Source organism: Alligator sinensis, unplaced genomic scaffold, assembly GCF_000455745.1.
Source record: "Alligator sinensis unplaced genomic scaffold, ASM45574v1 scaffold1089_1, whole genome shotgun sequence".
In the NCBI taxonomy this organism is placed as follows: Eukaryota; Metazoa; Chordata; order Crocodylia; family Alligatoridae; genus Alligator; species Alligator sinensis.
Window position 1 is genome coordinate 2601411 of NW_005842030.1, and position 24999 is coordinate 2626409.

General features: G+C 41.2%; 1 protein-coding gene across 1 annotated transcript; it reads right to left on the reverse strand.

Annotated features, from left to right (window-relative positions):
• Positions 1 to 20949: 20949 nt before the first annotated feature.
• Positions 20950 to 21886, reverse strand: LOC102379672 (taste receptor type 2 member 40-like). Its single transcript, XM_014519318.1, is given in 2 exon segments — positions 20950 to 21591; positions 21593 to 21886. Coding segments are annotated over 2 exon segments (936 nt in total).
• Between the last annotated feature and the right edge of the window lie 3113 nt (positions 21887 to 24999).

Below are 24999 nucleotides of genomic sequence, written 5' to 3' on the forward strand. Positions count from 1 at the left end.
TGGTTCTTGGAATGACAGCAGCACTTGCACCATTGCTTTTAATTAGTTCAACTTAATTATTGCCTCCTCTAGATCATCAGCAAAATGCCAATGTTAACGTTTCAAAACCAATGAAATCGTGGATAGCAAAATATAGAAGTGACACAGTCTTCAGCTGAGTTTTATGCAGTGGATGACAAACTGTCACAATCTACTCATTTTGAACCAATAATAACTACAAGGTATTTCTTGCTAACTTTTCTAGCTTGTTGGTTAAATATAAAAACTCCCCACACTGCAATTGCTTTGTGAATTCAGCATGCATCTATGCTTTGGATAATCTAATATACTTCTTTATCATGTCTGACCTTGTTGGCACAGTGGGGCTTGGAAGGGGACTAGCTGACTGCAAGTCAATTCAGATATGAATAAGATAAGGTTGGAGGTTGAGTGAAACAGCAGAAAAGTACCTACAGTCCTACCTGAGTAAAGGAGACCACCATTAATTAAAAGAAGACTTGCTTGAAGGCTCATAAAAGTCAACAGAAGTCTTTCCATCAACTTTCAGGGGTTTTCTGGACCTCTCAACAGTGATCCAGATTATACAAGCTGCTGATGAATTTCTAAGTGGAGGTTATTGTGGTGTTTGGGGAAATACCCAGGTGCAGGAAGGTTACTTGTAGAGTTGCTCAAAATTTGTTCCTGGGATTGATTTTAACAATGTCTTTAGTGACTAGAACAAAAAGGGGGAATGTGCTAACAAAATTTACTGACAGTACAAAGTTGTGAGATATCATCTACGCGGAAGAAAATGTGTGTGTCATACAAAGGAATTTGGATGGTGTTAAGGATTAGAGTAACATCAATGGGATGAAATTTAATGGTATAAAGGGTAAATTGACAGCCTTAGACCATATACAGACATTCAATTTCTACTGGGAGAGTCACTATTCTCCCAGTAGAAATCACAAGTATACCAATAGTTAGAATTTTTAAGAAGAAAAATAACTCGGAAGCAACCAGAGATAAGTGGCTTGCAAGATTTCTCCTAGGAGACTGAACTTGTGTATGCCTACCTTCTGAAAGAAGCCTTCCAGGATCCCAGCATGCTTTGCTCCCTGGCCCCTCCCCCTTGTCCCCTCTGGACTTGATGGAGGAACGACTGAATGAAATTCTAAGGCAAATGCTCCCTTCTGCTTTTAATTTTGATGAACCTATGGTAACTCTGGTTAAATAATTTGAAAAGAAGCTTGGCTTCCTTTAAAATATATATCCACACACACACAAGCACGCGTGTGCATGCACGCACACACATGCACACACACACACGCTGCTAATAAAGCACCAAGTTTGATTCTCTATGGCAGTATTATGACTTACTGGCATTTGGATAACCATTAGTTCTCTTTGACTTAGTTAGTTTTGAAACTTTCACTAAGGTAGGCAATTTTAACACAAAAATGCCTGCCAAGCATGTTATCAACTTATTTTTCGATTTAAAAAGTTTCAGACATCCAAGAAAGTAGTAGGAACAATACCACCTGACTCAGGTGACCCACCGCACTTTAAAATGGCAAATATGTAAATCGTAAACAGCTACTGAGCAATAATTGAGTGACTCATTGTCTAAAAATTATTCATGCCATCTGGTCAGAAAATGCTTAAAATAATAAATACATTCACAGATCCAGTCATTCGTGAATGATTTGTGATCTGGAGTGTTGATTCTGTAATTGCAGCCATACAGTCTCACTGAAGTTAGAAGTCCAAGTATTTGAGTGGATGATTGGGGTCCTGAGAGAGGAAGGATTATCTTGCATGTAAGGTACAAGACTGAAATTGGGAGATCTGGTTCTGCCATAGACTATGTGGCCTTGAAGAAGCCACTTTTAGGCCAGATACTCAAAGGTATGTAGGCAACTCATTCCTCATCTTTACAATGGGGACAACTTGACATCATTGTTTATATGTCTTCATCTGTATAGACTCATTTTGGTATAGCAAGGCTTCAGTTTCTTTTGGGACCTCTGGGTGCACCAGGAAAAAAAATGATAGGGCACTAGTTTTGCAGTGTTGCTTACATGAGTCCAATGGTTTGAGAATAAGTGTATATTGAACATATGTGTAGACATGCAATATATGTGCACATGCATATCAAACATTGTATAAAAAAAAAATTTGAAGAATCCCCCGTTACCTTTTCCCTAAACGATCTAAAGAAAACAAGATACAGCCATAAACTTCAATAAGTTGGTGTAACCCAGCAGTTTTCTTTTGGTTTAATACAGAACAATCTGAAAACTTCTTGGTGACTTACTGTTTTCTCATTTCAGTCAATAGGATTTTATGTGAAGCATTTATTGTCAGATTGTGTAAATTGATACATTTCTAATCCCTGTGTGCTAGGTATAGCTATTTATTAATACTGAACCCAGTGCCATGCAGGATTTTATTGAATCTATGATGATGTTGCCAACCATCCCATTTTATTTTAAAGGAATATAGATTCGCTGAACTCAGTACTGTTTCTCTCAGGTGCCACCTTCGAAATCAAATGCAGAAAATATATTTTAATGCAAACCAGCATAGCAGCTGCCTCATCCCTACATGGTACTTACAATGCTTTCTTTATAAAAAGCAATGTGACTTAGACTCATCTGGGGGGAAAAAAAAAGAAAAAGGTGAGATTTTGTTCTGCCGGCAGCTCTTAGATTTCCAATGGAGTCTGAGGCACCACTTCCTCATATTGCCATGGCCACTATCTACTACTCTGAGATCTGTATGTGGTAGGTAGAAAATGCTACATGGGAATATGTTTAATTTAAAGGGTGGGTGGCATATAGCTTCCAGAAGGAGACTTCTTTCCTTAAATACCTCTGTGTATAAGACCTGTCAGTGGCTTATGACCAGAGAATACTTTGTTAGGAGTTATTTTGCTCTTATTATTCTCAGCTGCTGCAGCAAAAAGCCACTTGAGCGCCTTTGAATTTTCCTGTTGTTTTTATTATTTGTAATGCATTGCCTGTGTTAGAGCAGCATCCAGAAGTCCCAGTCAAGGCTCATGACCTTATTGTGCTAGGTGTTATATACACCGCTTTTTTTCCCTCCACTGCTCTACAAGCTTGTCTCAGAACAACACATGAAAGCCTTTCTTAATTATCTGCATAAGTTTCTTCATCTAGAATTGTGTGTGTTGCATTGAATAATAGCTCCCAATTCCCACTGCAGTGCAATATGTTAAGGGAAGAAACTCAGTCAACTGTAGAGAAAACAGTAGAAGAACTCTGGTTCCTCTTCGATTATAAAGCTAACAGCACCTGTAGCTACATATGTGCCCTTTATAATTGGATCACAGCAAAAGTTGTCCACATGGTAGGATAATCAGGATAATATTGTGGCCTTGCACATTCTGGAAACCAAATAAAAAGGCAGCTCACACTGGGATGCCAGTAATGACTTACTTTCTGTTGTCTGTTACCATTTTTTGATTTCTCATAAAGTCAGTTAAAGTAAGCTTGCAAGAAGCCCCTCATTAGCCAACACAACCCATGACTCCAAAACAGTATCTCTAAGCCTTTATTTTGTTTCTTTAAAAGTGAGTTTCTTGTCCTTTTCCTTTCCAAGGGAGGTGGTGGGATCCAAACCTGAAATCACTTTGTGACAAACTCACAGTATTGTAAACAGAGGTAGCTAATAAATTCCCTCCCTAGTTTATAAACAGAGGTACCTAGCACAAGCACCTCTGCAGGATTCAGTTGTATGCCATGGGAAGACAGCTGGTTTCTCCCTACGGATTAGGTCTTGAAATGTTAGAGCATAGGAACATAGGACTGGAAAGGACTTCCTGAGTAACTGGACCTGGCCTCCTCCACTGCAGGCAACCAACTTGTCTTTTTTAATAAACCAATCAAGTTACATTTTAAAACTGGATTAAGGTTTTTTGCTCCCTCTGCTTCTATTGGAAGACAGCACTGGAACCTAATTCCTCCAATACTTCAAAGCTGTCCTAAAATTATTAATATACAGTTTAAATCCATTTGTTCATATCTCAACATCATCCCTTAGCTTAAATAATCACTTTCCTTCCTTGTTGTCCACTCCTGTCTCCCACTTCATGTATATTAAGAACTCCTTGGACCTTCATTTTGTTTCATTAAACAAATCAGAATCATTTTGTCTCCATTCGTATGGTAGGCTCTCTATTCTTCTCATCATCCTAGTAACCTTTCTCTGCACCTTTGCCAGTTTAAATTATTTTTTCTTGGACACTGGCATCCAGAATTTCACATTATTGCAGAAGAGGTTTCACCAGTACCTTGTGGAATGGCACAGTACCTCCCCATCTCTACAGAAAAGATAGCAACTGATGCTGCCTAGGATCACATTTGCGTTTTTCATGACCACATCATATATATTCTGTGACTGATACCTGGTTGTCCACTGTCTTTGTTATTTCTGAATAAAAAGCCCCATAGCTGATAGAAGATCTTATTAATTTCTAAGGCTACAACACATATTTAGATGATCGGGGAGAATTCTCCTGGTTTTGTTTTCCTGGAAGAAAACTTATGCCGAGACCCCTGAGCAGCCTTTTGAATGCCAGGCCACTGAACAGTCAGGGGCTCCCACGCGCACATCTCAGTATGCTCTGCAGGCTCCCCAGTCTGCCTAGTGACAGATGACAGTAGTGTACAGGGCAGTCCTGATTGGCTGACCCAGAATTCTTCGTAGGCTGTTTCTCCATTCAGTACCACGTGGGAATTGAGAAGGGTCTCCTTACTCAGCTGGAGCAATAGAGTCCAGCCCTGTCTCCCTGCACCAGAGGGAGCTTTGATGCTACAAACCACACGTGGTGCATGTGTACCTGTTTGCCATGCTCCTAATTACCAGCACAGTGGGATTTTTGACACCGGAAGATTCTGGTGCCAAAGAAACCTACCACTGAAAAAAATGGTGCAGAGCACATGGCAGCAGCATGCAAGCATGCATAACCAAAGGGGAGCCTGGCCAGCCAGAGTCATACTCTGGCTGCCAGCCAGGCTCTGAGTGGCTGGATTAGTGCTGCTGCTGCCCCAGGACACCCTCAGTGCAAAGGTCCCCAGCCTCCCCTATGCCATCTGGGACAATTTGCCCCATACCCACCTCATGTACAGAGGCGTGTGTAGTAGCAAGAAGCAGAGGCATAAATTTGTGCCGCTGCTATTTTTGCTGTGGCTACCACATGCTGCTGTATGTGGGAACATGCCCAGTGTCTCATCTGTTTCTTGGCTGGGGTAGTGGGAAGAGCTATTTCAATAATTTTAATCCCATACTAGTTCTGTAGTGGGAACACCTATTTCAATAATTTTAATCCCATACTAGTTCATTTCTGTCAGAAAGCTCTTTTTTTTTTTACATAAATGAAAGCTACTGCTTATTAGGTGAAAAGAGAAAAACAGGAGAGAAAAATGAAGAAAAACAAACCTATCTGTATTAGAAGAGTAGCTGCAAGAACAGAACGCTCTGTAGGAATAAAAAGACTCAAATTGAGTCCTGGACATGATCCACTATGGGCACATCTACACGTCACCCTACGATGACATAGCTATCATGTGGGTCTACACGTGATTGCCAGCTACATCACCATAGCAGTACACTCCCTGGTTATGGCTCACCACTGCGGTGACGAAGCAGCAAAGTTTAACTTTGCGCCATGCTTCAGTACTTCCAAAAGAGTGTATAACGTACAGTGCTATAGCAACTTCCCTGTACGGTGATGTGTAGACACACCCTATGAGTAGCAAGATGTGTCTCATATGTAGTCACCCTCAAAGCTGAATTTCCTGGCTTTTACCATTTCAAACAAGAGCTATAATGTAGTTTAATATCTCCACTGTTTTCTTAATTGCATGTAAGCAGCTCTGTTTGATAATGCATTTCCAGAGCATTATCATTTATGTAACCTGAATAATCACAGTATAAAAAAAAATACAGCGTGATGCTGATTGGCTCCTACAGTAAATTTCTGTATCGCTTTACCATAAAATGATCCTTTCTGTTCCAGTTGCAGCAGTTGGTATAAGAAGAACTATGCTCCACTATTTAAAATAAACAACCATATTTATTAACAGGGTGCATCTTGCTCAGAAAGACATGTATACTGATTTTGTCATGAAAAATAACAGTAGTCTCCTTGCTTGGACTGTTCTGTATTTATTCTTCAGGAATATATATTCATTCTCCTACACAGAGAGATCCATGGGCTGGTATTATGTTGTCAAGTGGTTTTTCATTATATAAAGAATGTCTTCCAATGGAAGCATTCCTTTAAAAAATGCCTCCCCAGGCATCTGTTGTACAGTTAACCTACCCTCCTTTAAATCTTCTCTCAACTTGCATCTCTTCCATAATATATACAAAAATGGTCACTGATAATGATCAGGTTGAAGGACAGTCGACTATAGTCAATCTATCTTTATTTAGTCAAACTTTCATATTATGCTAGGGCTGATACTGATGCCATAACCACAACTTGCATGAGTTTGGGTTTTTGGGTTTTTTGTTTTTTTTTCATTTAAAGCAGGAATCAAACCTCTCATAGATGAATAATGATTCTCAATTTTCAGTTTGCTGGGATGACCCCCATGCTTGAAGCTAAGAATATGCTTACATTTTAGGAAGATTGTGGTGCGAGTGTGAAATTACATTTTAAAATATTTTATATTTAATTCATAGTAATAGTAGTTAACAGTTAATGGGCACTGAAATGATTTTATTGGGTAGTGCTCTCTTTTTAATATCCTTAAAGCAGATTGGTATGAACTGAACATTTTTTCAACATACAGATTTTGACAAAGTCTAAGGAATAGGCTACTTTAAAAAAAAAATCATTATAAAAAGTATTCATCATAATAATCTCTGCCACAATATTCCCTGCCTATTTATTATAGGTAGACATTATGTGGCTGTACATGTCACAGAAAGCAAAAGGTTATTTGTACTCTTCAGCCCTGCTAGACTATGATGGGTATCATATATGGTACCGAGCAGGGGTGGGCAAGCTGCAATACTAGTGCCATGGGTAGCCTCTGTGTGTGCTGCACAGGAGATCAGGGAAGGGACAGGCAGTATAGCAGTAGGTAGGGCAGGAAGCAAAAGGCAGAGCAGGGGATCAGGAAGGGAGCAGAAAGTAGAGTAGCAGATCATGCAAAGGAAGGGGATTGGAGTGGCACTTGTGGAGGATAATTTGTAGTACGTCTGCCAAAAAAGTCAGCCCCCACTGGTGGAGAGTTTGGTTATAGATTACTGATAGGCTGGTAGAGGGTATCATAGATACATTGTGGAGCTGTGCTAGTTCATACCCACTGGGTGTATCCATACGTGTGCTTCACTGCATAGAAGACTAATTTACTGCTCAGCAAAATGTCACCATCTACATGTGAGTGACGATTGGGCCAGTGTAGACTAATTTACAGTGCCATCAAATAGTCCTGTCATACACAGGTACTATCCAATGGCAGAGTAAATGACTGCACTTAAACACACATGTAGATGGTAGCATTGGGATTAGTTTACTCTGGTTCAGATTGCATCGGAGTTTATTCAATTGCATTAAATGCACATGTAGACGTACCCAAAAAGGATCTGCTTCTATGCACTTTATAAATTATGGATTTTTGGGAGGAGAGCAATGTATTCAACAGCACTTAAATATGGATTTCTTTTCTTAAATGTTAGTATTCATTTTGTGCATCCTTAACTGTTTCACAATGCAGAGTGATATGCCTTCACTGAAGTCAATAGGAATTCCCATTCACTTCCAGGGGCCAAGATTTTACTCAGAGTATTTTAAATTATGAATCTTGTAATCAGTAATGAATGTGTATAGCAGCACAGTGCCCAGATGGAAAGGCATGGTGACACAGCAGTTATTTCTCTAGTGATCCAGAACATGATTTGAGACTCCTTCTGGAGGTTGCCTCAGTCAACCCAGCTGTAAGTAGCACCTGATCCTTTGAACCAGGGAATCAAAAAGTCCAGATGTGATGTTTGCTATCAGTGCCTTCTGTATGGTTGGCTACTGACACTGGCTTAGCCACATGTCTCTCTTAAGTCACCCAGGCCCAGAGTAGACTCCATATTGCTCAGTGTGGGTTGGGGACTCATCGTACAAATACAGAAAAAGGACAATCCCGCCAGATACAAATAAAATGGCAATTAAGAGGAGAACTTTGAACTAAGATCTATCTAAATGCTTGAGACGTCCAAAAGAACAAGAAAGAAGGCTACACAAGTGACTATAGCTAAAAAGTAATGGCACTATTTTCAGAAACAAACACACCACACTCTGAATTTTGCAGTTTATTATAGTACAAATTAATTTCCCAAACAGATGAAATGGTAGCAGCCCTGTGGCTGAACCATTTGAAGTGGCTATTCAAACCTAGCAAATATACTTCAGCACTCAACCTTTTTCCCCGCAGACCAGATAGGTACTACTTGGTCCAGTTGTGGCTCATTGGGTCCAGTTCAGTGTTTGGGGTGGGCATGGTGGGGCCTCATCCCGTTGTGCTGAAGGGATGGGGGCAGCTGGGCCCAGATCCAGCCATGTGGAAAGAGAAGTCATGGCCCAGCCCCAACCTGGCTGTGCAGGGCAGAGAGATGTGACCTGACCCCAACCCTACCACAAGAGGGGAGGGGGTATGGGCTGGCTGCACAGGGGCAGGGGGAATGGGGAAGGGACACGGTGCAACCACATAGGGCTTGGGAATCTGGCAGCAGGAAAGGACTGATAGTATTAATTGCCACTGCACTCCCATCACTAAATTTCCCAGCTCATAGGGACCCACAAGCCAGGTGCCATGGCTCTGTGGGCCAAATATGACCCACGGGCTGGGGATTGAGTACCCTTGTTTTAGGAGGTTACTTTCCAGGTACTTATATGGCTTCTCAGTCCCTGCAGGATCCAAACACCTCACAAATATATGTTGTCCATAATATCCTGAACAGTAGACTTACCATCATCATTTTACACACGGAAAGCTGAGGAGCACAGAAATGAATAGTTATAGACCTGATTTTTTAATTTAGTTTGGCATCTAAAAATCTATGCCAACAATCTGATCATCCGAGTACCACTCCAGTGTCTCAGCCAATATATATACCAATATATCCAGGCTTATCACAGGAAAATCTTTCCTTTTCAGAAACTAATGAACATAATTTTCAGACCTTGTCCACCTTGTGCATATGCAAGTATACCCCCGCACCTGGGGAAGTGCTGGAAATATTCTTTTGCATGCACAGCCATCAGACTGTATCACATGAGGGCTAGGAGAAGTGTACGCACAAATGGTTGGGGAGCAAAGTTTTTGACACAGAGGTTGAGGTCCCACTGTGAGAGGAAGGGAGCATAGGGCTTTATGTACTTGAAAAGAACGCTTGGGTTGTTTTCTGACGTTTTGCTTATGAAGCTCTCAGTTGTATTCAGAGAGATGTGAATTATTCTAAAAGCCTACTTGGGTATGCTGTTGGGAGCATCAGTAGCTTTGAAGGCATAACCTGTCTGTGACCTATTCACCTTGTGCTAACTCTGGGAGAATAAAGACAGACACAATACAAATTAGGAAAGGATTTTGCTCCGATCTCTCAGTTACACAGATGCTCCTTTGCATTTCCAGCCCAGAGAGCTCTTTAAACAAAGCACTCAGTTGCTATCCAGCAAACCCATCAGAATGTGGTTCAGAAGCTAGGCAAATCCATGTGGTGCAGGAGATCTGCCTGGGTTCACTTAGAGACCACCTGTGATTTAATGGGTTAAATTTAAACCTGGGAATCAGGAGACCCATGTTCTCTTCTTGAATCTGCCACTGGCATGCTGTGTGACCCCAAGCTAGACCCTTGACCTTTGAATGTCTCTAGTGCCTTGTTGGTACAATGGGAAGGAACTGCTGTTTTGCCATTGCTATAAAACACAACAGATGAACAGAACTATGCAGAATCCGAATTAATACTATAACAAAAGTAAGTGAATACTTTCCATCTAAACTTGACCGAAAATTGTGTACGACTGTTTTTTTTTTCTATGAAAAAGTCTGTTTCTGGAGAAATTGTAGATTTTTTTGGCGGAAAAACCCCAAATGCCCTAAAAGCTAAGCATTTTCAGCTCTTGCCTGAGTATCAGGAAAAAAAAATACATGTTCATCAAGGTCTCCATGGTGCCTTATGCATAGTTCTCCAGCCTTCCAGACAGCTAGGTAAAAGATACCATTTTATAACAGGTATCACTCAGATGGTATATGACTTACCAAAGGACAGACACAACAAATTAATAAGCAGAAATCAAACTAGGATACAGATTTCTGACTCCCAGCCCATTGCTCTATTTAATTTTAGCATCATTTTTCTTCACAAAAAACATAAACCCCACAAAACTTTGCAGAGCTCAGAGCTCACTAAGTACTTTTAAAATTCAATCTTCAGCTGTTATTCAAAAAGCACGACATATTGAATCATGTATATGAATGGACAGCGTTCAACCATCTCTAGAAGATATGCACTATTTGCAAGTGTGTTGGAAGATAGGTTGTAAGAGGCTGCAGAACCAGAAACAGTTTATGGCTGCTCACATCTGTCAGTCAGTTAGGAAACCATCAGACATTAGAGGCACATGATAACAACAACATCAACTCAATGCAAATAGAGATTTTCTAAAGAAATCATGCAAGTGACTTTATATCTATTTGCATTACTTCTATTGTAAAAACAAGATATCAAATCCAAAAAAACCCAATGTACCAGAAGGAAGGAAAGGTAAGTTGAATCAACTATCCAACTCTTAATTTCTGATATGAGGTTTTCACTTTTAACACATACAAAAAGTGATCAGCATACAATTTAGGGAATTCAACAAGACTTTTAAGGAACATAAAAACTCAAAATGACTTTTAAGACTATGTTAAGAATTACTTTAGTAAGACCGCTGCATATGCAGAGGTCTTTTTCCACATATATGTTATCTCCTAATCTTTCTTCCAAGGCTCCCTCTACACGTTTCAATTAATAAGTTAATTACAGCATAAACAGGAATGGTGCTACATATGCACCCAATTTAAGGCACCATAAAATGGGAAACAAACCATTAAAATGTTTCATATATAGCATGAAACATTTTTTTATGACTGGTTTGTATAGTGCCTTAAATTTAATGTGTGGCCAGGGCCAATAATCAGCTGAGAGCTGGTCCCAGGCTCCATGCCATACATGAGGCATGGCAGGAGGTGCTATTGTTGTGGATCAGGGATCAGATCCCATTGTGCCATTAAATGAATGTATGCCAGGGTGCAGGGGCCTACATGTCTGAGATATTGTAGCAAGAGATATGATGTTTATGGGAGCATTGTAGAAGCTCTGATCTTGTTTTTGTTTGCAGTAATTTATGTAGTATTCTTCTTGTATTTGACCCCTCCAAATTATGAAGATTTGGTCAGGGTAGTCATACGAAATTGTATTCCATTAAAGTTCACGGTAGTTTTATTTAATCCTGGAACTCTGCACTCAGTACACTCAGTTCATGGTCTTGTTAAACTGAACAAAATATTCAGTCTACTTTCAACACATTTCAAAATGTCTTCTAGGCTACTACCTCTGGGATTCTTGATTATGATTTGACAGAATATTTGTCCCACATAATAACGAGCAGATAAGTCACACACCTGCTTCAAGGAAATGGAAATTTCTATCTTTGTCCTAAAGAGAAAACTGATTACAGTGTCATATTTTACTTCTATTTCTACCGTGCTATAGTCATAGTAGTATCTAGCAGGCAGAAGTGTTTACTGAGTTAAGAACAGGACAGAGAATGAAATAAGCCCAGAGATGTGGAACTGGTTTTGACACAGAAGGAATGCCAATAGGCTTTAATCTGAGATTGCACCTGTTTCACTGTTGGTCTAATTAGAATCAAAATCCTAGGCTGTACAGAAAGAGGAGAAGCAATCACTATTAAAGAGAATGCACACAGCCAGCTGATGCATGGTCAAGAGGTGGGAGGTGCAAGTATAGTCTCCTCTCCAATATTGAAAACATACAGGACAAGAAAAAAGACCTGAGCAGTGCTGACATTTACATGAACATCTGTCCTAGATATCTGAAGCTGGAGACTGCATCTTACATGGCTGATGTGTTTCTCATGAGGGCATCTAATCCAATCCCATATTCATGGCAGGAACATCCCTGACTAAACCATCCCAGCCAAGTGCCTGTCCAAACAGCTCTTGAAAACTTTCAAGGATGGAGACTCCACAATTGCCCTAGTTCCAATGCTTGACCACCCTCAGAGTCAGAAAAACTCCTTCCTTCTTTCCTCATAAGTCTTGCTGCTCAGGCCCAAAATCCTTTTTATTGCTCTACGCTAAACACTTTCCAAACTTTTTGCATCCTTCTTGAAGTGCGGGACCCCAAACTGGACATAGTACTCCATGTAAGGCCTTACCAGTGCTGAAAAAAAGTGGGCAACAGTATGCTGTTGGCTTTTCTTTGTAACAAGAGCAAACTAGTGGCTCATATTCAGCTCCATGTTACCTCCAGGTCCTTTTCTGTAGTACTGCCGCCTAGGCCACCATTTCCCAGTCTAAATCTATACATGCAATTATTCCATCCCAAGTGCAGGACTCTGTGCTTGCCCTTGTTAAATTTCTTCGATTGAACGCTGACCATTTCTCCAGTCTTCAAGGTCATCCTGGATCCTAGCTCTATCCTCCAGAGTATCTGCAAGTGGCTCGCTGCTCCTGATCACCATGTTCTTCTCTAAGTGCTTCAGAATAAATTCTGCGAGAAACTGGTCCATGATCTTTCCAGGTATTGAGGTCAGACTTACTGTTCTGTAGTCCCTCAGATCTTCTTTCCTCTCTTTTTTAAAAATGGGCACTATATTTGTCTTATTTTTTGACATCCAGGACCTCACCTGACCTCCACTAGCTCAGGACAAATAACGGCTGTAAAACACCCCAGCCAAATCCTTCAATACCCTAAGATGCATCCCATCTGGCCTTGTTGACTTGAAAAAAATGATTGTATAAGTAATCCCTAACCTCTTCTTCTGGTGCTCTAAGCTGTTTGTCTCCTTCCCTATCTTTGTTGTCAACTGCACTTGCCATTTGGTGATTGCCCCAATTTGTGACGATTAAAGTAAAAAAGTACGTTTCATATGGACCTTCCATTTTACATTACTCTACAGAAAAGAATTATGAAAAAGACATCTTGCATGATAAATTGTGCTGTGCCCAAAGTGATGGGGGTTATGTAGTGGAGGAGTTTCCTGCTTTTGAACTAATTGATGGCGTTAACTACTGCAACGTAAACACTTTTTATCATCTCTAACATGATATCAACCCCTCAGATGGAGGTATCAACTGAAGTCAACATTTTTTCCCGCTCGCACTCACTGCTGAAGTCCTCATTTGTGGAGTATGAAGAAACATTTTCCAAAGGGATGAAATACAGTTCCAATTACCCAGTATGGCCATTTCCCCACGAGTGAGACTGTGCGGTCTGGGATGCCTCAAAGCCTTCTGAGGCACCATGAAACACGCATGGTACTCATGATTCTGTTAGCCACGATGCATTTTGCAGCACAGCAGCAAAATTAGATACTGGGAAATCCTGGTGTCTAATAAATCTACGGCAGAAAAAAAGCGGGGTGGCGCACACAGCTGCAGCATTTGCTGCCCAAAACCAGAGCCTGGTCAGCCAGAGCCATGCTCTGGCTGCCAGCCAGGCTCTAAACACCCACATCACCGCTGCTGCAGCCCTGGGGTCCTCCCAGGGCTGCAGCAGTGGTGGGAGGACCCCAGGCACCCAGGTAAGGTTGCTGGGACCAGTCCAGGTGTGGGTCCCAGCCTCCCCTACCCCACCCAGGGCAATTTGCTGCATGCCAGAGCATGTGTGCTTGGGTGTGCCCAGGGACAACTAGCAGCAGCAGAAATATGTGCCGCTGCTATCTGTTCCCAGGGAAATACATGCTCCCACATATGAGGACATGCCCTATGTGGCTACCATTAAACTGGAGTTCTTCTGCCTTTTTTAATAGCAGAAATAAATATGCAAAGAACTGAACATGGTTTCCGCTGTATTTATTCTGGAGGCTGCAAATTGTGGGAGCATGTCATTACTGAATCTGTAGCCTGCTCACACAAACAGTGTTTGAATGCTCTCTCCCATAGTGTTGTTTACAGGTGCTTCCCTGTATTTTATTACTTCTCTTCATTTCTCATTCCAATGATATTGAAAGAAAATAATGGAGTGATCACCTAAAGGCCAAGAAGATGATCACCAGCCAGATTTCTCTCACGGGTGGGGGAAGGAGCACATTTAGGATATCAAACAGAAGTAGAGATTAGAGTAGTAAAATGGAGAAGGAAGCTTCCTTCCCACCCACTTCTCATTTGGGGACAATAAAAATAGCAGCCCTAAAGGAGACAGGGACAGATGGGGAAGAAAAAAGGGATGCAACAGCTTTTTAAGGAAAAATGAGGCAAAGCATGGGGAGTGGGGACAAGAAAAACATGTGGGAAAGAGAAGGGAAGAAACAACAAAGCAAAACTGGATGGAAGTCGAATGTGAAAGAGACACTCCAAACAGCCAAGGTCTCAGCATGTTTCCTTGCAGCAGCATAGCGGGGAAAATGAAAAGAGAAAGATTTTTGTCATTTATTTTTATATTGCAAGAAAAACATCTGCCAAAAAATTAGTTTTACAATGCCTGCTGATTGTGATATATTCAGTACAGAAATGAAGCCAGCTTAGTTTAGTTAATGACCCCAAAACAACAAGATTTTTAGAGAAAACCAAAAGAAAAGAAAGACTCTATATGCAGGCATTGGATGAAGTGTTCATTCCCTGAAAAGGAAACTTAAGAAGCAGTGAAAGAGCCAAGGCGAAATAAGACACATAAAAACCCATGAGGGTAGAAGAAATGAAATACAAATAGAATTCGGAAAAAAGGATGGAGACAGAGAGGAAGACTGACTCTAATCTAAATCACCCCTCTGTCAATCCGTTTTCTAATTTATGAATCCACTCATCCATTCCAGTCTCATCATATTGCTTTCAGAGTACCTGAAGGGCCAGAAGTGGTCTGGTCCCATCCCTCCTTTCCATATGGGAGCTGGGGGATGATATTATCAAATCACTATTCCTGTTCTGTATCATGTCCCTGTTTTGGTCTTGCAGCTGTCAGAAAGCTGAGCTGAAGAGACAAGTTTTGCACTTGCTCTCAAATGAGTGATGTCTGTGCTCTGTCTTACTCCTTTCAGAAGTTAGTGTTACTGGTTTGGCTCATCTGGAGAAGATTTCTTTCTGAATTGTGATCTTGGCCGGGCTTTTAGAGGAGGATCCAAAGTGTGGGTTATTTCACTGTTTCCCAGGCTATAACCTCTAAAACTTTTGATCCTGTTTCTATGACGGGTTTGCCCTGCAAATGCTTGAATGCCTCATTTATCTTCTTCACTCTGAATGTCTCCTATTCATAGCCATGAAACAGAGAACACTGACAAGGAGTTTCAGATTTTAGCAGGTGCTTAATATATCATTACTTGATGGTACAATCACTATGGTATTTAGAAATTAAAAACAAAACTTCATGATCAGGAAGAGAATACACACTGATTAAAAGAGTACCCCAAATCAGATCCTTGTATTACCTTCTGCAGGAAGGACAGCTGGTCTCTAGAGTATGTAATAAGGTTAATGGGTGCTGTCTTAGAAAACTCCATATAGTGCCAAATTCTCACCAACATCTATTTTCATTTTGCAATTCATCAGGAACAGGCTACTGGAGAAAAGGCACGGCATACATTAATCATTACTGAAGTAATTGCAGGAATCCAGGTGCCATCAGTTAGAAAGGAAGGCAATATATTTAGGATCTGAATGACAAAACTGGCAACAGAGGATAAGGAAAGAAATCAGAGCTTCCATGGCATTTATATTAACACCTGTTTTAGGATCCCTGGAGCTGGCAGCATGATGTTACCTCTGCCTAGTGTGTCTCCATAAAGAGATAATTAACAGGATAGGGCGCACTAAAAATATCAGAAGAGAAATGGAAGATCTGAGAGTGTACAACAGAAAAAAAAGGATATTTGAGACATCCCTGTTCATATCCATCACCCTTCTGTCTTCGGTTGAGTTGAATAGAGGAGTTTTACACTTAACCCAATAAAAAGAAAGGAGGGAGGGAGAGAACAGCACTGAAATTGGGAGCAGCTCTGAAACAACCTTTAAACTGAATTGGGAGTGTCTAGGAAAGCCAATGGGGTTAACTTTGCTATCTTTCCACCGTGAATAATATTGAGCTAGGGTGCAAACTGGAGTTCGGTCAGTGTGTGCAAACATCTATAAGGCTGAATTTTCAGGCTGCTTGGGGAAATGTAGATGCACGCTATTACTGTTCCAGGAAAGATTCATTTGGATGTGGTCAGAAAAGAAAATAGGTCTTGCTGTTCTTGATCTGGTCAATATGATCAACAAGGCTGCTACATCTATTTCCCAGCATCCCTCCAAAGTACTAAACTGTCAACATGGCAACTGAAATTACATGCAACTCAGCCACTATCTGCTCATCCCCATGTACTAAAGGCTGCCTTTTTAAGTTTCACTGGACATTTTCCAGTGAAAGTAAAACTGGACTCAGTTGGTTCTCTGTATGATGAGATCTCAGCTAGTTCTGCTTGCAACACTAGTACAAAAAAACCCAAACTCACCAAAAACAATAAGCAATTATCCTGTGTTTCCTAATGGGATTAACCTAGCTGAATATGGCTTGGGTTGCTTATATTTTACTGACTTGCAACCATCAAAAAATCCTTTTTTTTAACTGACCCAAAAAAGAAAAGCAATTGCATACATGGGAAACAGACAGAGAATGTTGTCAGGATAGATAAAGTTGAATTCCAATAAAGAGGGAGAGATCACAAGATAAATGGGAGACTGTAACAACTCCAGAAGAGGAAATAAAAATAAATTGAGGCTCCGGGAAGAGATAGAAAGGAAAAGGAAAAATCTAATCATTTATCTACCAATCCATTCATCTAACTTTCTAATTTATGGGTCCATCCATACATCCCTGTCTAATCACAGTGGTACCTGAGTGTCTAACAAAACTTTCATCAGCACAGTATAAAGACACTGAACTCAAGCATCAAACCCCTTTTCTCTTAAAACCTTTGAGGGACATTTTATTAATCATTACTCCTGTTTCACATTTATCCTCTTTGTCAGTGTTTCATCTATGAGAAACCTGAGCTAAGTTTTTTAGGTTTCTTTTTCTTTTACATTTTGCTCTGAATTCAATGAGATCTGTGCTGCTTTGTGGTGCTATCAGAAATAAGTATGATCATCTGGGGCGATCCCTTGGAAGGGAGTGGAAGGGGTGGGTCCTGAAGACAATAAGGGCCTCATAACACAATAAATTTAGATGGCTTCTGGAGCTCTTAATCACTGGATTGGCTGCATGTTAAACACCTTTAAGTGTCTTAAAGCACTGATTATTCATTTTAAAGTTACCATTAAAGCCACTCCAGGGCAGGATTATCTTTAATCCACCAATTTTTGCTCCCGTTCCATTAAGATGTGGTCACTCCCTACAACTATTCCACCCCAGTTGACATCCTCCAGCATCCCAGGATGCAGTGACCCGTCCTGAGTAAGGACAAGCAGGGATGCTGGGGCACAGTGGGCCTGGGCATGGTATCTCACCTGCAGGAAATGTCAGCAGTGAGAACCACAGCCCTGGAGAGACTGCAGTGCCTCCCACCGCCACCCAGACCAGCTCGCTGTTCCCTTGGGCAGAGGTGCTGGGGACAGAGAGGGGAGGTTACGCCTGGAGAAAAAATGGATTGGGCCTCTCAGAAACCTGGTTGGGGGTGGTGGTACGGGGGGTGGACAGCGTCAAGCCGGTCCAGGAGGTGGCAAGAGGCACCATGGCCACCAGGTGCTCCAGGGCTGTAGCATTTACTCTGCCCAGTGCGAGCAGTGAGCAGTCCTGCACCTGGTGTATTTATTGGCATTGCAGCCAATACCAATACATACAACAAAATAAAGAAACACACCAAACATGAAGACATTGTGGCTGACAGCACTGACTTGGTTTGCAATAAGAAACATTTTACATAGGCTCCTAGTCCTGCCCCTGCTCACCACACCTCTAGCAGCAAGTCACAGCTGTGTGGGCCAGTCACAGTCTCATCAGAGATGGTTTTTTGCATTAAGGTGTGACTGCTCCACTAAGATGAACAACACTAAGGCAATTAACATTTGTTTGGCTTGCAGCATAAGGTGTAACAAGGTCCCATAAAGAGTAATCCCAGATCTTTGTGGAGACTTCCTTTCACGACAGCGCCAACTAGAGAAGCAGCCAGAGGACCCATCATCATGTGAATATTCCAGCCTTCACCAATACTGGTGTGCCCTCTATGCACTGCTAGATGTTTCCACCTCTTCCAGTTGGAACAGCCATGATAGTACGACTAGGTAGTAGCCATGTGACAAGAGAAGGTTTGATACTAATCATCATCTGTGCACATCTACCTTCTCTCGGTGGGCCATCAACACTAAGGTGCCTCCTGATACAGCAATGGACATAAGGCAAACCTCATTATCATATCCATCACAAAAGGAAGAAATTCTGTGACAGAGACTTTGAACTGATATAGCCCTGCATCTTTCTCTTTAACACTGTCCCGGTGGTGTACAGTCTTCCTTCTCTCAATCTAGCGACTGCTGGTGTTTGTGTGTTAATATTTTCTGACAAAAAACTTGGACATAGATTAGTGGGAGCCAGTACTACAAAAAAAAAACCAATTATGTGGCCATTTAAACACACATTAGTTAGTTGTTAAAACATGCTGAACTAGAAAGCTCTACAATATCAAATAAAAACAAAAAAAATCTAAATTTAATATAATATTTACCATTTATATAGAAATTTTCTTTTAGAGTTTTCACAGAGTTTTACAAAGATGGATAAGTACAATTACTCCTATTTTTTATAAATGGGAAGAGATTCACAGAGAGCAAAAGAGCCAGTTTAGTCAGTTTTGGAGCAGGGACTGTCATTCAGACCTGATTTACAGAAGACATTCCAGCCGGATTCTTGCACACAAAATATACAGTGAGAGAATAAACGGAACAGTCCAACATGTTATTTGATGAAACATTGCAATATTTGTTGAATTATCTATTTGATCACCAGCATTCAACCAGATCTAGTAACTAGACTGAATATTAAAATGCATATGAATATAAAAGGTTTGTGTACCAGAAATAGCTGAGGACTACTCATAAGCAATCAGGTAGCAACTCTCATGACAATGAAGTTATGGAACATGGTGAATTTGATAAAAAAGGGATTTTCCAAACCGGGAGAATCAGTTTGTGTGTGTACTTGTGTACAACTTGATAATCAATAAAAACAAAAGTTCTAGTCATTATAAGATGTATTTTGCGTAGGAGGATGAATTTAAATCAGTTATTTCTCTCTTAAATTCCTAAGGCAAACATTAGAGTCTTAATACACACAGGTTCTGTTCAGATTATGGTTCAGTAACATGATTCAACTGCATGTTTCTACATGTCCAATTTTTTCCTATACATTATTTTTTTGTTAATCTCAAGATCAGAAAAACACATTTTCCGTATGAACTCACCTAGTTATATATTTCAACCCAGAAGACGTTTCATCTGAAACAAACATTTTTCAAGTCTAAGGTTTCACAGCAACATTTGATGCCAGGTTTAATGAACCCCATCTAAGTTTCAGCTTTGTAGCTATAGTTCATACACAACTCTTCTCCATCTCAAATACATCAAACAACACAAAACAGAATCATAGAAATTAAGGGCTGAAAGGGACCTTGAAAGATCATTGGGTCCAACCCCCCTGCTCTGGGCAGGAATACTGCTGAGATCAAATGATCCCAGCAATTTGTCTGTCTAGTCTCCTCTGGAAGACTTCAAAGGTTGGGGACGGCACCATCTCCTTGGGAAGTCTTTTCCAGATTCTGGTCACCCTTACCATAAAGAAATTCTTCCTTACATCCAGCCTGAAACCATCCTCTAACAGAGGAAGTCTTAAAACTGGAAGACAGTATTCACAATGTATCTACTCTGTGATTTACCACTTACATTCCCCATAATGTTAGTGTACAGCTTCCTTTCAATTTATTCCTACCCGTCTTCTGAAGCACAAGCTCTGCCCCTCTTGTTTGTGTTCATCAAGATGGCTTGGGCCAAACATTCATAACTAGTTCTGCTGGATTTATCTTTAATTGCTCTTTTGAAAAGCAAAATATAAGATCAGAGATTCAAATGTTATTTCAAACATATCAATATTATAAGGCAGTGGTTGCCAACCTTTTTAAGTAGGAGATCACCTTTGGCATTTAAAAGCAACCCAAAATATACTGTGTGCCACTGTCTCTCCACCACCAGCAGGTAAGTCTGTGGGGAGGGAAGGCAGGGGGATAGATTGAGGCAGGGGGAGAAAAAATTATTTGGGGTGCACCTCCCCAGCAGGAAAGTCCCACCCGGCCAGGACCCCACTCTACGTACTCCTGCTCCTGCCTCTGCAGCACTGTCCCTCACCGTGGGGGCCTCAATCTGGCCCTCACCTCTTCCCTCCCCCATGGACTGAGCTGCTGGGATGGGGCGCATGTGCGCATGCACATGGGAACTCAGCCCCCACCCCAACCTCAAATCAACTCCAAGAGCCCCCAAGATCTACTACAAGAGGCTCCAAGATCTACCGGTGGATCAAGATCCACTGGTTGGTGACCACTGTTATATGGAGTGCCAATCATGGAAAAAACAAAGAGGTGGAAGTGGCTACTGAATAAAGATGGTAAATACAAATAGATGTGGAGAAAAGGGAAATCCAGGATTGATTCCCATTTGGTTGCAACAGAAGTGCTTTTCTCAAGTCTTCTAATGAGATTTAAGGAGTCCCTTTTGTCAGAGGGTACATTGTGTAGTTGAACAATCTCACTGATGCCTGTTTCAGTTTGGAATTAATTAAGATCAAGATAATGGAGTGTCCTGATGGATATGCAGCAACCACTACTAATGAGACTGCAACTTCCCAGGTATGGCTATTTTGTGAGGCTAACAGTATCAAAGGGATTTGAGCGATGAAACTAGAAAGATAGAGAATAAGGAAAGACACCAGAGTTTTAATGGCATTTGCATGAACGTTTGTCCTGGGATCTTGGCAGCTGGTTGTGTTGTGTTGCATCTTTTTGGTGTGCTTCCACAGAGAAACAATCAACAGGACTGAAGTGAAGAATGATATTGTAAGAGGAAAGAAACAACCTGCACAATAAAGAGAAGCAATGCTGAGCGATGAGGTGTCCAAAGCAGTGCTCTTCACAGAGTTGTTTACATGGTTTCCAGTAGAGTTGTGGGAGGAAATGCTGGGAAAAATCCAAAACATTGGCAATGTGGTGATAGAAGAGACCAGCATTGACCCCAGAAGAAACCAGGGAACCATCCCAGAAATTCTCAGCTTCATTCGCAGTAAAATCAGTTGTGTAAAGTTGATAATCTTCACACGGTAGAAGACACTGAGCCAGGTGCTGAACTACATACAGACTGGCATGTTTTACAAACATCCACAAGATACAGAATGCTTTATATAAAGTAGCCAGCTTGGGCATGCCTGGAAAGTAGAGACTGTGGATATACACTGTTATGGTCCCCTGCAAGACAAATCTCGATATGCTCAAAGAGATCAGGATCGTGTCAGAAGAAGAGATTTTTCTATTTCTGATCCAATCACTGCAAATAAGGGCTGCAATAAATCCATTTCCCATAAAGCCAGCAATGATCTCAATCCCTAAAATGGTGAATAATAGTATAAGAAGTGGAGGCAACATCTTTGTGCCTTTGGTCTCTGCTTGCCGAGTGACATGAGAAGTTGCCCACACCGGTTAGCTGGTATTTGACTAGCACCACGCTAGACTGGGCTGCCTTTTATTTAGGAGACAGGACGATACTGAAAATGATACTGAGAAGTGTTTGCCAAGCTGAGTCCTGAGGATGCAAATCTTGGAAGGATTTAATTCTTGAACCTACATCCTTTACACACATTGTATTTGAATATTCTATTCCACAGGGCTGGATGATGGCCAGCTGCGTTTTGCCTTTTCCTCAATCTCTCTCATCCTACTCTTCATGTTCCTACTGGAGTGAGAGGTGAGATGGCTGTGGTCGTGCATGTACTTCATAGTGGGGAAGATGAAAAATGTTGAAAAAATCCAATAACGTGGGGGGATGTACAAATACATGATTAGGAAGGGAAAGAAAGGGAAGGAGCAAGTAAGCTGTTTCTCCATCCTGACTTGGGGAAAAATAAAAAATAGGTCTGCAGGCACCAGGTGGGAAAGAAAGGAATCTTAGGGGTATGATGAAGAGTTGCATGCAGATGCAGAAAAAACAAATCAGCAGGGGGAAAGCTGAAAGGGAACTGCCAATGAGCAGAACAGAACACAAAAAAATCCAGGCCAGATTTTCAAAATTGCTGGACACCCACAACTCTCCGTGACTTCAAGCAGAGGGGTTTGGTGGTCTGTGCCTTTGCAAAGTGCTCAATAAGTTTTGTTAGCAACACTGAAATAATAAATCAGGGAGAACAAATCAACGAAGAACAGCCTGAGGAAGATACAAATTCAGGCTGCCTAGTAACGTGTATGCTTTTTGTCCTGTAACTATTTTTTCTCAATTTCTACCACTCCAAATGTCTTATACTTTTCACCATCACAATCCAAAGAGCCACAAATGCATTAGCACTCCTGAGTTTTGAACTCTTTGAGAGTCCATTGGGGAACATATCAGACATAGAAGCCACATCTGCCAAAGATCTAAAGCATTTGTCAGAAGCCACAGCTGGCTTCTGGGATGATGGTCTAGCACAGCTAACCTTCCTGATTGGCTGGGGGAGGCCCCAGGGCCTCTACCAAAATTCACCTGACTTAATTATCTGCCGGCCATTCAACAGACTTGCTTCAGGGTCATTAGGCCATTCTGCTTCTGACTCCTGATCCCAACTCGTTCCCTGACTGGATTCTCCAGGAAGAAACCTCAACTTTCACCCCTGGTTCTGACCACCTGTGTCCTGGCAACATTAGCAGCATCCCTGAAGCAGATAGGAGGCTGCTCTGCATTTTGGGGAGAGGCTTCTTTCTCTTTGCCTCTGCATTTGTGTGCTGGGATTTGTGCAGCAATCTCCCCTCACTTTTCCACCCTGAATTAAACAGGCTATTTTTACTTTACTCACAGCCCCATGGGAAAAAATTAATAAATTGGAGAGAATTGTAGATTTTTGACAAATAACTAGGAGAGAGTTGTGGTCATGTGGCAGCAAAGAAAAAAAAATGGAGAGTGTTTGGCACCCAGACACTGCTTGCTTTTGGAGGAGCAGAAATTGCACTTTGGTTAATCAGTTTGGGAAGGAGATGCTGATGTCAATTGAAGGGAAGATCAAGTTTTGAATCCCTCAAATATGAGCCATGGATACTTCGCCAACAACTAGCTATACCAGAGAACCTTAAATGTGAATACTATATTCATATCTCATATGCAACTTTTCCCAAAAAGTTAGGCCTCCAAAACCAGGGGCTTCAGTAAGGAGGCTGATTTCTGCACAGAAATAGAAGCATGGAGATGCTGTAATGTCTGCTGGCAGTTCTGCTTCTCTCCCTGTCTCTGGCTAGCATCTAGCAGGGGAGGACTCGATTTTCCAGAAGGCTGGTTGTTTGAAGCTTGTAAAAAAAGGCTGAGCCACAGGGAATTAGAGACCCTTGGGGATTAAAGACAGCCATAGACTACTGAACTTAGTATCTGTTTCACTGCTCTGAAGAGAAGAGTGTGAAGCTGGAATATTGTATTTTCACCTATAAAATAAATCTCCATGTGCTCAAAGAGGTCAGGTTCATGTCACAAGGTGACCATTTTCTCCTTATCATACACTCAGTGCAATGAATATAATAAATATATTCCCTATATAATAAATATATTCCCTATAGCCCCTATGATGATCTCAATTGCTCCAATGATTAGAGAGTTTGCTAGAAATAAAGTAAATATCTTTCCATATGCATTCACCACAGTCTGCCTTGCTTGTGCCGGCCCCATTATTGCAGTTGGTGTCTCATTAGACATCCTTTTCTTTGGTAAGAGGAAGAAAACCTAAAAATCATCCTGGAGTTTACTGGAAGTTTTCTGTCCCACACAGATCCTTAGGAGACAGATCTTTGAAGGATTTAATTTTTAAATCTGCACTCCTATGCTCATGTATACCATTTCTATATCTTCTTCTCCAGGGTTACATTTTACCTCTTCTCCCCATTTTTAAAGGGCCTATGATTACAGGCAAAGCTGTCAGCACTGCCTATTATTCAGGGCGCCACATACTTCCTATTATAAAAGATACCATTTTCAATTGTTAGGAAGTATGTCAAACCTTAGTCGTTTGGCCTGAGAGTTTCTGTGATGGGGGACTGCCCCCAGCTGATTTTTAATTTCAGACAAACCAGTTCAACCATTTCCAGGTATGAAGTTTGGGAATGTTATATTGTTGTGCCCATTTAACAGGGGGTGGGGAGGGAAAGGATTCCTTGCTCAGGGATATGTCTTTTGTCTATCTTTTTTTGCCTTGAATAGACACCCACATTTGCCCACATTAAAGGACTCTGAAAAGCTGCAGTTCACACAAATTCAGTAGATGCTTGCTAGTGTTTAACTGAAATCTCTGAAGAATGCTGTGACTTTTATAGCTGCTAATGGCAAGAAGACTGTGTAGCATTCCCACAGAACCAGTGAATATACTCCTTTTGCCATGCACTGGAAATGACACCAGGGAATCTGTCTTATCTTTGCTTTTTAGCAGTATGGAAGTAGAAATTGGCTGATTTAAGTACAGAGGGACAAAAGCTAGACTGGGGAAAAAGGAAAGGAATAGAAAATGAAAAGAAACCTGGTGATACTGGAG